Source organism: Manacus candei, unplaced genomic scaffold (assembly GCF_025592945.1).
Source record: "Manacus candei isolate 608988 ecotype Guabito, Panama unplaced genomic scaffold, ASM2559294v1 h1tg000028l, whole genome shotgun sequence".
NCBI lineage: Eukaryota > Metazoa > Chordata > Aves > Passeriformes > Pipridae > Manacus > Manacus candei.
In genome coordinates this window covers 6966285-6982404 of record NW_026138076.1, presented here as the reverse complement: position 1 = coordinate 6982404, position 16120 = coordinate 6966285, and the positions used below count along the sequence as shown (strand labels likewise).

The 16120-nt window shown below is 43.0% G+C and overlaps 1 protein-coding gene across 3 annotated transcripts in view; it reads right to left on the bottom strand.

Moving 5' to 3' along the window:
- The window catches only part of LIMCH1 (LIM and calponin homology domains 1), a 179461-nt gene extending 163615 nt beyond the window's left edge, over positions 1-15846 (bottom strand). The window contains exon 1 of one of the 3 annotated variants that reach the window (XM_051789902.1): positions 15427-15846. In XM_051789902.1, coding sequence (XP_051645862.1) covers positions 15427-15522 — 96 coding nt within the window. In that variant the 5' untranslated portion in view covers positions 15523-15846. The remainder of the gene's footprint in view (positions 1-15426) is intronic. The other 2 variants (XM_051789901.1, XM_051789905.1) reach the window with 2 other exon arrangements.
- Positions 15847-16120: the final 274 nt, after the last annotated feature.

The window sequence follows — 16120 nt, the reverse complement described above, 5'->3', positions numbered from 1 at the left end:
TCCCATTTCGGTTATATAATGTACTTTTGCTACTCTAGCATAAAGCCACAACAAAACACAGCAAACTGGCTAATGCCAAGTTACTCTTAGCATGCTAGATTTCTAAGGTAAAATTATAAGTCTCCTGTAAAAATTCAGGTGTATAATCTTAATATAACAACTACCAAGAAACCAGAAGGATTCACTCTATCTAAAGTTACAAAACTTACCCTAAAATCAGAGTACTAGAGAACAAAACTAGTAAACATCTGGACTCAATAAAGAAATGAGACACCAACAGTGGAAATACACAAAATATGGTCTTTCAAGACACAAACTTACAAAATCTCCCAAGCAGGGACTAAATAAAGAGATCATCTTGAGCTACAGTCTTGAATCCAGTCTTGGCCACTTTCAAAAGCTGTCAAACTCCAAGCAATATTAGTAACAGAAGTATTACATAGGAAATCTCTATAGGCTACTTCATAAAAATGAAAATGGAAGCAAGTTGGTGGGCTTTTGGGCACCAATTGTCTTTGGCTTTGTAGGGCAGGGCTGGCAGTTTTTACTTTAATTGCACAAACAACAAAGGCCCAGAAAGCCATATTCCACTCCCACTTCCAACAAGCTTAGCTGAATCACCTGCTTGGTCTGCAATTTGGCCCTAAACCTATCCTTGGAGTAGCCTAGCAGACGACAGTAGAAATAGAAGGATTGGGATTTAAATTATTTGGTCTTTGAGGGAAAGATGGACACATAAATTGATTCTCCTACTTAAGAAAAAATAATTTCTCAAAACTTAGCTAGTAAATCTTTCTGCTGATGACATTAAAGTAAGCAAGTCAGTTTTTATAGTTTTGAGTTTTAAGAAGGTGAACCTTTTGATTACAAACATATTATCAAGGAATTTTATCCTTTCGTAATACTATTTAATATTATTCTATGCTTCCAGAGACAGAATTCTGTTGTGCCAGATCATACGCGTGAAATCACCTGCTTTGCCAAATATTTTCCAAATATAAATTGGGCTGGTATTTGAAATTAGTAGTGTCTTAAACCAAAGTCAGTTAAGTCTGAAAATACAACACACATCAGCTGAACAGGGTGTTGGAAATTTACCTCCTGTCAAAAGGGACATCAGTTCTTTTGCCCTTAATTATTTAAGACTTTGTTCTTTTTAATAATGAAAACCTCCTTCCTTTTTGTCCTTCCATGCCCATGGTTAGCCCACAAAAGTACTGCCCATCAGAAGCATATCAAATTCATTCAATGCACTCTGGTAGCAGGAGAAATAAAATGAGCCAAGGGAAAAGGTAAAAATTGTGATAAAAATTAAGAGGTTATTATGATTCTTTCTAGAACTACACCAAACTACACTCAATGTGTGAGTAGGTGGCACTAGAGCTGAAATCAAATGCAGATCATGAGAGACTAATACGTATGCTTAACAGTCTCTTCATTATGCACGAGATCCAATGACAGTGAGAAACATATTAGTAAAGAAACAGATGTTTCAAGAGCACACACCCCAATCAGAGTTCTTCCTTTTACCTGCTTAGCAGCAGTAAAACAGCCTGCATAGGGGAACAAAGCTTCTCCATCCAACCTGGACCAGTGCCAGGATAAACTATGCTACAGATCCAAAATATAACTGATTTTAATTACAGGAGGAACACTTACACATTAGCTTAAAACTGGAGCTCCCAAAGCATAAGACACAAGTGACATACATACAGGTGACTGCCAAGCAGCAGAGAAGTGAGAGAAATGGCCATTCAAGCATCAAGTGTGCCCAAAACACAAAGTACTCTCCTCTAGTTATACCCAGCCCAGCTGTGCTGGCAAGAACTGCTGTTGCCACCTACAAGAAGGAGGAAGACATCGGTTTGAAAGGACATCACCTGTACCACCGAGCACTGGCAGGTCATAGCACCAGTGGCAGCATCACCACCATTACAATAACTCTCTTCCCAGGATCATGTTACCCATGGGGCCAAATCTGGAAATTACAATAATCATCTTCAGGGAGTGAACAATGCAAACAAATGCTGAGAGTGACCTTCTTGTTGCTTATAGACTTCATTCAGTGTTCAAGAAACAGTTGTATACAGAGTCTCAAGTACATACATCATATCTGTGGTACCTCAAGAAGAAGCAAAGCTTAGCAAAGTGCGGTTCTTAAGGTTTTGGCTTGAAAATATTGTGGAGGAGGGGAAAAGGTAGAAAAATGAGGGTATTTATAGTAAATCTTTACTCTTTGCCCACAAGGCAATTAAGCTGGAACTCCAAATATGAAGGATATGGGGCAAATTAAAATTTTTAAGCACTGTAGAATTACTGATTTAATGGGTCTGCCAAATGATAGCACACTCCCAGCAAAGAGTTCTGGCTGCAGAAAGCTCTTAATCCCAGCGAATAATTAACTGGGAATAATGTCAGCAAAACAGCTGTGAGGATAAAATGCTGTTCAAGTTGACTAGAGGAACAACTGCCTAGAGCTGTTCAGACTAACCTCAAAGCAAAAGCAGGTGCTGACACCACAGTTTAACTAAAATCTGCCTCTACCTTCTACCTTAAAAACGGGACTTATGCAGGACAAAGACAGAATTAGAGAGGGAAAGAAGCAACTATTCTCTTCAGAAACACAGCAGGGTAATTGGAAAGAATTTGAGAGTCAAGTCCAAGTGTCTTCCAAAGAGATGATCTGGTAAATTTATACCTGTCTGTACTCATGCTTCTTAACTTTCTACTGAGGTGGAAAGGAATACTAAATGCTAGCACAGAACTGTTGAAGAAACAACTTCACAGAAACAACTTCACAGAAACAATGTACCAGAGAAGCTCTATTAAGCTTTGCTGAGCAGCTTACTCTAGTCAGAACTGTTATCAAATATTTCCAGTAGAAAGAGCTGCATCGTCCCTGCAACATGATCAGGCCTGAAATCCCCACTCCAACCAGGACTTCCCAGAGGAAAAAGAGATTTTCACAGTGGATTAGAAATGCCTGATCTAGCTTATATTCTCTGAAGTGCCTGTTACAGGTTGTATTCTCTTGAAGCTCTTTATCCACACTCTGCTCCTCCTCATCTCTTTCCTTCTCTCAACTAAATTTAACTTTTTTTTCCACTGCAAGTTTAGGAGAAAAACCTCAAAGCTATTTGCACCAGGATATGAAGACACCAGGAGCATGGATGACCAATCACATAAAAATTATTCAAGTGAGCTTCCAATAATCATTATCTTACATAAAGATATTTAAAGCCCTTAAGGCATATAGGATGCAGACAGCTGGCAGCATCCATGTGACAGATGCCTCAAGTGAGTGCCTTTTGCTACCCATACTGCTGTGCAATAACAGATGGATTACTGGACAGTCACTTACAGACAAAAAAATCCCCAACCTTGCCCACACAAACAGCAGGTAAAATGGTCCAAAGCCCTTCAGTAAAAAATCATATTTGAAGTCAGAGAGGTTGTTGATGAGCAAGAAAGAGGCATTTTGCTTTATTAACAAAAACAAAGTTGTAATTCTCCTACTTGTATTATTCCAAATATTCTGTCACTGCACTGGGAGTGAAAGAGCTATAGTTACTACACTCTAGAAATTCCCAAACATGCTGTTTCCCTCCAACAGGTCATTAGACTTCTGGCAGGAAGAAATCATAGCTCTGAGGAGTAGGACAAGCTCGGTTCAGGATGAGCTCAGTTGTTTACAAAATACTTTCATGGCAACCCATAGTGTAATTGGTTGTGGAGGAATTGTCAAACAGCAGCTCTTTTCGTCTCATGCCACTGTCCTAAGGAAATCTGCCATGATACACCTCTGGACAACAAAGGACACAAGTGAGCACATTTGGAGTGACCTTCTCCCCCTGCCAGCAGAGTAGCTTTCTACATTGTAAGAAGAGTCATTTTTCCAATTCGCTTTTTGTTGAAGAAATGAAAGTTTATCCTCAACAGAGCACCAGCAAGAGTTTTGGACATGTGTAGACATCTCAACTTTGTCGACTCTATCACATCTGCTTCACCAACCACTTGCAGCTTGCATGCTATTGCAGTTCTGAGTCTAAAGCAGTTCTAGAGACTGTTCTGAGTCTAAAGCACTCTCTTTCTCCACCAAACAGAAAAAGAGGAGCTTATGTTTTGCTCTTTCACTTTTTTTGTGTATGAGATGCCCAACTTTTCCTTCTCAATCCTAAAAGAAAACTTCAACCTGGTTGATGTTGCACGCACTGGAAAATGTTCACTGCCCATAGCTAACACTGACAGCCCTTTCTCCAACAGCAGTTTTTCCAATAGCACCTATTTCCTGACTGTACTGGAGCACAGTTCCTCATGGGAAACTGTCATTTTGATGCTTCATATTGGAGTTCCTCATCCTGTGCAAAGGCTGCCATCACTGCTACTTCTAGAAATCTGCTCCTTCTAGTCACATAGCCCTGGTACTACAAGCATAGAATGACGGGATATTTTCCTTTCCCAACACAGAGATCCCCCGTTATGCTCTTCCTTCTCTTGGGAGATACCAAGAAACAGGAAAAAGGCAAAGAACAAAAGCTTTCAACACAGTTTGAGATTGCACCACTTCCAAGAAGTCTGCATTGGCTTTGATCTATTGATTTCAAGGCCCTTAATGTGGGAAGCTGAAATGCGAGTTTTCTCCAGACAATTTTAAAACAAAAAGAAAAAAAAGGAAAAGAAACAAAACCCAAACACTAAAACCAAAAAAAACCCCCAAACAATCAAACAACCAAAAAAAAAAAAATCAGATCTGCCTATAACTAAAATATGCACTCAAGAGTCTTGGTTGAAATCCAAAAATAAAAAGTAAAGAATCAAAGCTATTATTCAGCAGTGCAACATCAGAGACACTAGTGAACTACAGCAAATGGAAATTAAGAGATAAAATCCCACAAGCACTAGTAGATGAGTTATTTACTAAATCGTACTGGAACGTCACCTCAGAGCTACCCCTGTGAATTTTCATTAAGTTATCCCACAGCTATTTCTAACAGTTTTGCTTACTTTCTCCCGTGAAGCTACTAATAAGAAGCAAAATGAGGGAAAGGAATGAAGTAACAAAGCATTTATTCCTGAGCTGCCTTTTTAAATAAAAATAAGGATCCTTTTCTGTTTAGGACATTCCAAGAAGGTTCTCCCATCAACTGCAGTGCATCTTTCATATGTGAGGCTGCAATAAATCCAGTTTGATGTTCATCTTTGAAGAGCACCCATAGCAAATGAACACCTGCAAATCTAACTGAGGACTGCTTCCCAGGAGAAAATAATCATTGAAAGATAAGCAAGGGAGAAGAAATTATTTGCAGCTTCACCAGCTTTATTTTTAACACCCTCTGCTCCCTTTAAGCTGATCTCCTCACAGGACATATCTCATCCTCAGCTGTGCTGTGCCAATCTAAGAGGCTCTGGATACCAGGAACTGCAATGCAACAGCTGCCTATGCTGAAGCCACCACACAACAGGCACCACCTCCGCGTTCAGCAGTGGCCATGTGCCTGGGCCATCCCGAGAGAACAGTGTAGCACTGCCTGCAGTCCACACCACCAGTAGGAAGTAGTACCTGCCCTGACAGAAAGTGCCCATCAGCCCAGCACCCTCAGCAGCGAATCGACGTGGGCAGAGTGGCACTGATCTGAGGGAAGGAGAAAACAAGGCTCCAGCAAGACTGAAGATCTGCATGTTCATAATTAAAATGTTTAGAGGGTACTTTTGTTTCTCTTTAGAAGAGGCAAGCTGTTTCTAATAAAGGATCATTTGAGTCGCCTAAACTTTGTTATTTACTGGTTTTTTCCATGTTATTCCAAAACTGAAGTCCCCCTTGTTGAAGTAAAAATTGGTTTTGGGAAGGGTAGGATGTTAGGCTAAGCTTTTATACAACTTCTTTGAACTCAGGCAAGACTCACCTTTATGACTCGCTGATTATGACACCTCCTATTCCTTGCTAGTATAATCTTTTCTGGAAAACAGTTTTTTTTCTTCACTATCTTTAATTAATCCAAACACCGGCAGAAGCCAAGACATCGTACATGCATGCTCCCAAATCAGGACCTTTCTTTTTCCAAACTACAACTTTAAAAAACAACTGATCAGAATCAGTAAAAGGACAAACAGAAAAAAAAAAACCTACTTACATAGTTGTCATCATTTTCTTTTTTCCTGTTTAGATTACATAGTTACATTTATGCTTCTGGACTGAAAAAAATTCCAGAATTGCTTTTGTTGCAACAATGTATGTGAATTAGCCCACTGAAATGAATCACAACAATCGCACAGAAACAAAGCCAAGGGATTCAGTGCTGAACGCACTGGAGCACTGGGCATCCCTGCCCACGCCAGTCTGACAGAGACAAGGCAGTCACTTCTGCCTCTTCTCATTCCTCCGTCCCTTTTCCCAAACCCAGTCAGAAAATGCTCACCGACAAACAGCAGACCTTTGCTAACACACCAGGGCTCCTTTTTAAACTGGAAAAAAAACCAGTTTGGAAAATACAAGAAAAATTGTCATCAAAGGCATGCAGTTAATATTTAAATCAAAGAATTACAAAAAAAAAGAACTGGAAGGAAAAGACTTCGGTGTTTTTCCTTAGGCACTGAAACTTCCCTTCTCTGACAGCAGACTTAAGAAAAATCTATTTCAGAATTTTCTAGATTAATAAAGTAGACATTCTGATGAAAGCTTTTCTGGTTTTGGTGGAAAGGTCATTTGGAGCTTTTTTCTGCCACTCTGGAAATGCAAAGTTCCAGAAGTAGAAGACCACACTTTTCTTCATCTTCAGTTTACAAATTCTCCTTCCAAGAGTCCCATCCCATGTAAGGGAATTCGCATGATACAGTGCTATGAGGCATTATAAATACCCTATGTTAAAGCTCTTGACCTGCACATTTTGCTGAATGTATCAGAGCTAAAATAAATTTTGGGAACCCTTGTGTATTAATCTTTTTACAGATTTCAAGTCCTCGGTGTTGGTGAGAAAAACCTGAATCACAGTAATGTATTGTCTAAGGAATAGCAGGCAGGTAACAGTTTAATTTGTCTTTTAAATGATACTGCAATCCAGCCAGGAACTTCGATGCTCACAACTGCAACACTGTATGGAGATCTACCAACACCTATGGGAAAGAAAACAATAGGGAATGTATTTACAGTATCAGGATGAGAAATCCTGGGTTTTGTACATTACATAGAGTATATGCAGCCACTGGTCATATAGCTTGTAGATAACCAGAGGGCTGGGGGTCCTCTGAAGACTGTGGAAAGGTTAGATGGAGGTAGGGAGAATTCGGATGCTGGAACAGCATAAGGAAAAGACATCCTTTCATGTTCTTTCTGAAACTCACTGTGGGATCACACATCACAGAAATCCCTGTCATATTTGCATCACAGACCAGGGATTGTGAAGGAAGGAGCAATTAATGAAGAGCATTTCTCTCTTACCTTACTCATCCATCTGTTTAAAGCAGAATTAAAAAACTGCTTCCTCTGCCTCCACCACACTTCACCTTAGCCTGTGAAGTGCTCTGTGAATGACTGACGATGATACCAGAGCCAAGAAGCCACAGTAGTATTATTTTTCAGAATCTTAGCTTGTCAAAGTTGATTTCAACATGAAGTTGTCTTTGATACTAGGCATGAGCCCTCAGAACAGCAAAAAGGGTTTCTCTTAAAATAGGTAAATTAAGCAGATTTTCTTCTTTCCTCACCAATCAAGAATTCACTAGATTATTTTAAGTCAATTTTAATATCAGATGCAAGCTCTATTACTAAATTCTATTGTTAAGCTAGACATTTTGCTAAGGTAAGGACTGCTAGCAATAATCATTATATACACATACAATTAAAAAAACCCAAACTAGTTAACAGTAGCAAGTTATATTAGAACTGTGCAGTGACAATCCAGGTAAAGGATTCTTATAAACAACTAATACCATGAACAAAAAGCTTCTTAAGGACTTAGCATCTAAATTCTCAATAATTAAGCCTGGATGTCATCTTCTCAAGATCTAAAAAGGAAGGGAAATAATTTAAATTCCTTATGGGTCAATTATAGCACTGCACAGTGAATTAAATAACAACAAAAAAAATTCACCAAGCCAAGGAAATCAGCCATATTTACAGATTTCTAAAATAAAACAGGTTTAGCAAAAATAGTTAGACTGGAAGCCAAACACATTTTACACTGCCTTGAGGAGTTTCTACAAAGGAAACTCAGCAGCATACCCTGAAGATGCCTGCCATAAGCCGTAGGAGTTTTGCTTTTGTATAGAGAAGGATCTTGCTTATATAAACAGGCTCTTCAGCACTACAATAATACAAGCAACCAATAAAGTGGCATTAAAAATAAAATTAAGTGATGTTCACTCACTCACTGTCAAGCAGTCATAGATGCACAGAACAACCAAGTTGGCAGGGACCTCAGAAGGCTCCTCCTCCAACCTCCTGCTCCATGCAAGGGCAGCTCTTGGGTCTGACCAGGCCATTCCCAGCTTTGTCCAGACAGGAATGAAACATTCCAGGGATGGTGTTCTCCTAGCCTCTCTGGGCAACCTGTACCAATGTTCAATTGGCCTTGTAGTGAAGAAATTTTTCCTTATGCCAAGGCATAACCTTTCCTATTTTAGTTTATGACAACCATCTCACTCTACTGCCATATACCTCTGTGAAGTGCCTTGCTCTGTCTTCTCAAAAACCTGCCCACAGGTATACTGGGGGGCTGCTGCCATGTCCCCACAAATCCGCCTCTCCTGAAGAAGCCCAGCTGCACCACCCACTCTCACAGCAAGTCCTCCAACCCCATCCAGCCTGGGGACTCTCTGCTCAGTTCCCTCCAGCTTACCAATGCTCTGGGCCCCAAAACTGAATGCAGTATTCCAGGTGTGACATAGCAAGTGCCAAGCAGAAGCAAACAAGCACTTCCATTCACTACCTGTTCCAGAAAATCACCAAGGGGTAACCTCTCCTGCTGCTGGGACAACGCAGCCTGTTGTCCCACAGGTTCCCATGGTCCTTTCCAGCAGAGCTGCTGCCCCAGCAGTCACTCCCCACCCTGTCCCAGGTACACAGAGTACATTTATGCTGTTTCTAAAATAAAGGCAGTAATAGGCATGGATTTCTTCATTTTAAGCTGGGGCACGTTACTGTTCCTCACATTCTGACAAGGCTGTTTCAAGGACACAGGCCCAAGACAGCAATTAACATAGCTGGGAGAAGTTTCAGTGATCAATTTTGATGTCATGGTACTAGTGCCATGGTAGCTGTTGCACTCATTGTGATCTAAGAGACTGAGTGAGGCAAGAGAAGACAGTACTTTCTTCTTTAAATGATATCCTAGAAGGAGAAAGAGGGGAAAGCTTAGATCTTCATGGTCTGCATGCCAAAATGTTCATACCTTCCCCCACGCAGCTGCCCTTTTAAGTGAAATTTTCACCCCTGTAAATGGCTTTTCCCGAAACATCATTAAAAAAATGTTCTTGTTAGGAAGTTTGCAGAGAACCAATGCACAGAAGTTTACATCCATGGACAAAAAGCTTCTAGGCTGGTAGATTTTCCAAACAAAAGATAATGCAGTTTTTATAACCTGTCATTAAACACCACTTCCCAGATCAGCCAACACATTTTAGAAGCTAGAAAACAATTCTGCTGTATCAACCTACTATTTATTCTCCAGATTCCACCTTCCTTTCTAGAGGACCAATGCTTGCCTTAAAAAAAAAATAATTAAAAAATGTAGTTGACACTAGCAGAACAAATGTAATGAGGTTATATACCTGCACTAACTGACCTCCACCATCAATTGCATAGTGGCATCACAGACTGGTCTTAAGGGCAGATATTTCTCTTATTTTAAAATGTTGGTACTGAAAGTAGAAATTAGCTCAGTTTTAAGACAATTAAGAGCTCAGTCCTGCATTTCCTGACATTATCCCTTTATCAATAGTATTGTTGTTCTGATTATTCTTACTCCAGAGCCAAGCGCTACTTGGCTTAAACGGATCTCATGATAAGGGAACTGGGTTCATGTATACAGGACAGAAGGTTGGCTAGCAGGCAACTGAGAGGAGAAAAAATTTCCCTGACCTCCTCCCAAACAGGGTCAGGGAGTTTGGGTGACCTCTTCCACTCTCTTTAAATCTATTTAGTTTTTCTTTCCACTGAAATTACTAACTTAGCCAGAATGAAGAGCATCCCATCTGTCCTGCCTGCAGCCTCTAAACACTGCCCAGGAGGAGATGTAGAGATAGCAGTGAAGAATTCCTGTCCAAGTCCAGTCACTATAAGCACAGTAAAGTTATTTTGCATTCACATCCATCTAGGACCAGGCACCATCCACACACATTTTGACTCTTCATGGTGGCCTTACAGACACTGCAGGAAGGATTCACGTGGCCTATACTTCAGCCTGTCCACATAGCAGGTAACTTGTCTAACCCTTCTGCATAGGTTTCTTCTAGTCTGACAATACACTGGCTCACTTTAATAAATTCATTCCCATTACATTATGTAAAGTATACAGGTAAGACACTTTTCCAGCAGTAGAAGAAGAACAAAATAAGAAAAGAAACGCTAAATGCTGAGAAATTTTAACTGCAGACACTGGTTGCAGACTCATTCAACAGTTTTTCTACAATACTTGGTTAATAAAACCATGCAGTCTTTAGAGCTTGGTGCAACATTCTACACTTAAATAGTTGTATTCAAATACACTCATAAGGCAGTCAAAACTGAATTCTCTGGAAATGCTTGTTGGATATTTGTTGGATTTGATCCATTCCTATCCAAATAACAGCAAGACTGCAGTGGCTCCCAAACATCCCAATCTGGTTAGAGGCACCACTGTTCTAAGTACTGTATTAATGTTCAAAGGAACTGGAGCCCCTATTCAAGGATCTTAAAATCAGTTTCACAGCAAAGGAAGAGTAGTTGTCTACACATATTTGAAAATAAAAATACTCCTGCAGGACACAGGTCACTCACATACTCAGTGAATCAGTTAACTTACCCAATACTTTTCATCAAAAGAGCTTTATCACTGATGTTCCTCAAATGTCATACCACATTCTGAAGGTCATACAAACAAACTTGTGCATTACTCAAGTTCCAGGCCCCCAGTGCAAATACTCCAAACAAGTTCTTCACCACTTCGGAAAGATTTTGTCAATGAACTGCCTTCGACTGCCTTTAAGTTACATTTTTGCAGTGGGAGCCTCAGCTCTCCAGCACTTTACCCGCAACAAAGATAGACACTCTATAAAAACCTTGTTTCCAGACTGGTGGCACAAGACAAGTCACATGACATTTATTTGCCGGAGTCAATTTCCTGGATTTATGCCCCTCTTACTCTTCCATAGAGAAGGTGGAGCAGAAGTGGTGTGCATATTCTGCTGTATGATTTGACACATCCAGAAACACTAAGGAATGCACACGGCTCCATGGCTTCTCCTAGAAGCAGCAGCACTGTTACCAACTTAAAACTGCCACCTTCAATAAGGAAATCTAACACAGGTAAGTGTTTTACTAGAGGGAAAAAAGAAGATAACCCACAAACACCCAACAAGCCTCTCCTGCTGGTAAATTTCTCCTTAGCAAGAGAATTCTCAAAGGGAATATATACAGGAAAAAAGGAGCATACTTATTAGAAGTTGATAGGGTTTAGCCTCCACACATCTAGAGGGAACAGCAAAGTCAAATGCTGGTCATACGGGACAGAAAAACATGACCTGTTTATTATTACCATACAACTATAAAGAACGCATTCTTATCAGCTGGCAAAGTTTCTAAGGAATATAAGTCTTTGGAAAAGCCATCCCTAATTGAACCAAGTCTCGGCAATGAGGAGAAAGCATATTAATGAGGCAAGGCTAGGAGGTGCGATGAGGAGATAACAATACCCTTAGGAATTACACTGGCATTAAATGCAACTTTATTACTGTATTACTCTCCTATGAATCTTTATGGCAAGAATAACTCTGTTTATACAGATGGTCTTTCTACTATCAGTTATTCTAGTTTAAACATACATAAGGGGAACCCTTAACATTTTAAGATTACAGGCCATTAGATTAAATTAGATTTGTTATTTTTCCGTAACCTTCTAGGCTTTACAAGGCTGATATATTCTTTCAGTGAAACTGAGATGCTTTAATTGAAATGAGATACCACACCTTTAATAATGCAGACTGATATAGCTCTCTCACAGGGTTTTTCATTCAGTGCCTTTATTTTAATTCCTCTGTGTGCCACTAACATGGTGCATTTTATCACTAAGAGGGCATTCTTCATTTAAGTAGCACATGCCAAGCTAAACTAAAATGATAGGACTGGTTTACTGTTACACAGTGCGATGCACAGTTGATATTTAGGCAAAATTAAGTAAGCCCAAATGCTGGTTTCCTTTCCGAAGTAGACTCATGATCAAAGCTGAAAGACCACAGAATTCCAAAATCCCATCTTCTGCAATACACAGAGGAGACCAAATCTATCACCACTTAAAATACTCTCTTGCAAAACACAGATTGTTAAATATATAAACAGCCTTGGCAGTAAGAGAGCTCTGGCCTTTTTTCCTGCTCAGGCACTTCTCAGTGCTACTGGGTCAGGTCAGAGCTCCAGGGAGAGACAAGATTATTACAAGGATCCACCCAAACTTCACTGCAACTTAGACTACCCTACCCTGTAGCAGCCAGATTAAAGTAATGCTGGCAGAGGAAAAAGAAGGCTTCTGGTACCCAGAAGACAAGCTCTGGTGATAGGTCACAAACCCAAGGAGCAAACACAAGAGCCCTAAGACCTCTGGACCAGAGGAAGGGAAGTACCTTGATCCTTGCAGATCTAAACATTCATTACTTCATGTTTTGTCTCTCTATCTGTAAAAAGAGGACAGCCTCCCTTTCCAGCCCCACCAGAGGAGAATTGCACTACAGACCGCAGGGTGGATTCCTGTCAGCCCTACACAATGGTGACAGGACTCATGCAAGGATTTAAACCAGATGAGAATTCAACAAGCAAGTCACACAACTTAATTGTCAAAAATAAAAATGCACAGCAAGCTCAGAGTTTTCAATCTGTCCATTTCTACTTCAATTTCCTTGTATGGCATTATTTTACAGCTTAAGACAGGTTTTAAGCTGTCTCACCCTGTTAACATCCTCACTAGCTTGTCTTCTCCCTACTATGGGTCCACCAGCACTGCTTGCAACCATAATGATTTATTTTCATTTGAGAGAGATATCATTTTAAATGGTCAGAAGGGAGCTGGAAGACACAACACACTGGACATTTGTTAACATCTCTAGGCCAAAGAATAAATTGGTGAGAGACAAGTACAAAGCCAGCTGAAGCAGATGGATCTAGTAGCCGGACACAACATGACCCCCATTTCTGCTTTCACCCAAATCAACGGGGCTTGGCACACTGAATGTTGATACCTGTATCATTCCTCAATTTTTTATTTAATTTCTTTTTAAGATTGACGATGCTTTTCAATAATTTTGCACTAACATGTCAAGCATAATTCACTCAGTCCAAATCATCCAGATTTAGAACAGTGAATACTGATCAGATTTTCTGAAGAGATAATAACCCTCATGCTCCAGAGTTTAAGCCAAACCGGGATTAAAAGGAAATATAATGTTAGGTAAATTAAGGCACATTTGCTTCACTGGCAGCTTCTTCCTCATTTCTCATCATAGGAGCATCAACTCTGGGCACTGCTGGAAAGGCAGATGCTTCCCTCTCGCACCACAGCCATGGTAATGCTCCAGGCTCCCGACAGGCAAGGTAATAGTGGTAACATTAGCAGCACATTACAGCTTTGTCAGCCATGTATCAAGCAAGTTTAAAAAGGGGAGGAAGCACAAGAAGTTATAGACAACTTCCTTTGTACACATGGATCCCTTGTGCCTGCATGGAGGACACAAGAAGTTAAAAAGCCCTTCTGCTCTGTTCACCAGGTCCTGGGTAGCACAAGATACAGGCAAGAGACTTCATGCCACAGTGAACTGTGGGCTAAACTACCCAAGAGAGAAATCTCTGCCTGACCCAAAAGTTTCTGCTCTATACAGGAAGATTTATAGTCCTTTAATTATAATCATGCCTGAAGTGACCGGTCACAGCTTCATTACCCACAGAGAACTTCTTCACCATTGAGTTCTTGGCTTCATTAGCAGTCAGCAGAACTCATGGTCACAAAACACTTTTATACCATACATACGATGGAGTCACATGTGTCTCCCTTGATCCACTATCATAAAGAAGACTATACAGAAAATGTGGTATTCATCTTCCTGAGACAAATGGTGTTTATGTGCACTGCACTTTTCCTCTTCCAGGCTGCATACTCACCTTTCCTTGGCACAAAAGCCCTTCTTTTCACATTCCTTGTTGTTCCTTTCCCTCCAGTCCTACACCAGCCAGATTACTGTGTCCGGGCCAATTCCCTGAAGTCTGACACAGCATTACCTTTGTGGCTGATATTGGAGTAAACCATCAGAGTCTGAAAATCACACAGCTTCAGGGAATCTTAAAATCACAATCATTTTAGCAACCATTTGCCTAACCACTGTCAGGAACCAGAATCCACTGAAGCTTTCTAAAAGCTGCAGATTAAATTCAAAGCCTGCAACTGAAGGGAGCTGCTATGCTGGTTTCTGGGTTTATGCCACCTTCATGTGTGTTCTGTACTGGTAATCAGACTGAGAGCTATTTAAAGTGTCTCTATTGTCACATGCCAAAATATTTAACTATTAAATTTCACCCACCACCTGCCCGTCTTTGCGTTTTACGGCAGGAGCAAACAGCAAGCACATCTATTTTTCCGCCCTGCCTGAAGAGCGAGACCAAATCTCTCTCTTTGGCTCGTCTGAGGGACGGGAGCAGGGCCGCAGGGCTGTCCCCGGCCCCGCAGCGGTGTCGGCCCGCCCTCCGCGCACTGCGGAGCGGTACCTGCGCGGCCGCCGCCGCCACCCGCGGGCGCGGGAAGCCGGCGGGGCGCAGGACCGGGTGCTTCCCGGCAGGACTGGGGGCCCCTCCGCTCCCGGGAGCACCCTGGGGGTCGGGGAAGCGCCCAGTCCGCACCTCCGCGCACCTGCCCGGCTCCTGTTTACAGCCGCCCGTTCATCCCAACGCCGGGGGCGGGGAGGGGAAATGCGATTAACAGATTAAGTTTGGAAGAGACGGGAGGGGGGCAGGGGCCCATCCAAAGGCGCGCACCGTGCGCGGGGGCTTAAACACGTCGGTGAGCCCCGGCTGCTTTCCCCTCAGCGAGGAAAGCTGGAGAGAGCTGCAGGGAGGCCGGGAAGGAGCTCGGCGCGGGATAAAATGCCTACGGTCCCCGCGACCCGGGTTGGGGGGGAGGGAAGGACACCGGGTCGTCTCGCGGGGTGTCCCCGATGGAGACAGGCGCCGTCATCCCAGCCATCCCGCGGGCTTACCTCGATCCACTTCTGAGCCTCGGTGAAGGCCAGCTCAGGCTGGGGGGGCTCGGGAGGAGGCTGAACCTCTCCCAGCTCCAGCCCAGGACTGGCCATTGCAGGGCCCCGGCGCGCCGCGGCTGCGGCGTGGGAGAAGCCAAGCACCGAGCCGCCGGCCCGGGGTGAGCCGCGGCCGCAGCGGGGGGACGCCGGAGGCCGCTGCCTGCCTCTCCCTGCCTCTCCTTGCCTCTCCCTGCTTCTCCTTGCCTCTCCCTGCCTCGCAGCCGCCGGGGCGGGAGCCGGGGGCGGCGGCGCTCCGCAGCCCGACTGGCTGCCGCTCGCCTGCGGTAACCTCTCTCCGCCGGTGCCCCGTCCACCCGCCCGCCCTGCCGGCTCGGTCCTCCCTCGCCTGCCGCCCCGCCCGCCCCGCCGGCGGAGCTGTGCTGCGCTGCCCTGAGCTGCCAGCTAAAAATAAAACACACGGGCGAAGCCGCTTTGCCTTCAGCCCATGCAAATACCCGCGCCGCCGCCTCCCCGCTGCGAGCATCGCATCGCATCGCGGGCGGCGCTGCGGACCGGGGGGGCGGGGGGCAGGCGGGGAGTCGGGAACCCCGGGTGGGGGACAGGGACCGTGATGGCAAGGCCTTCCCTGCTTGGGGAGCAGGCTCCTGGGGCGGGGGGGGGACCCGGTGGCAAGTCTCCCACCCGCAGTCCC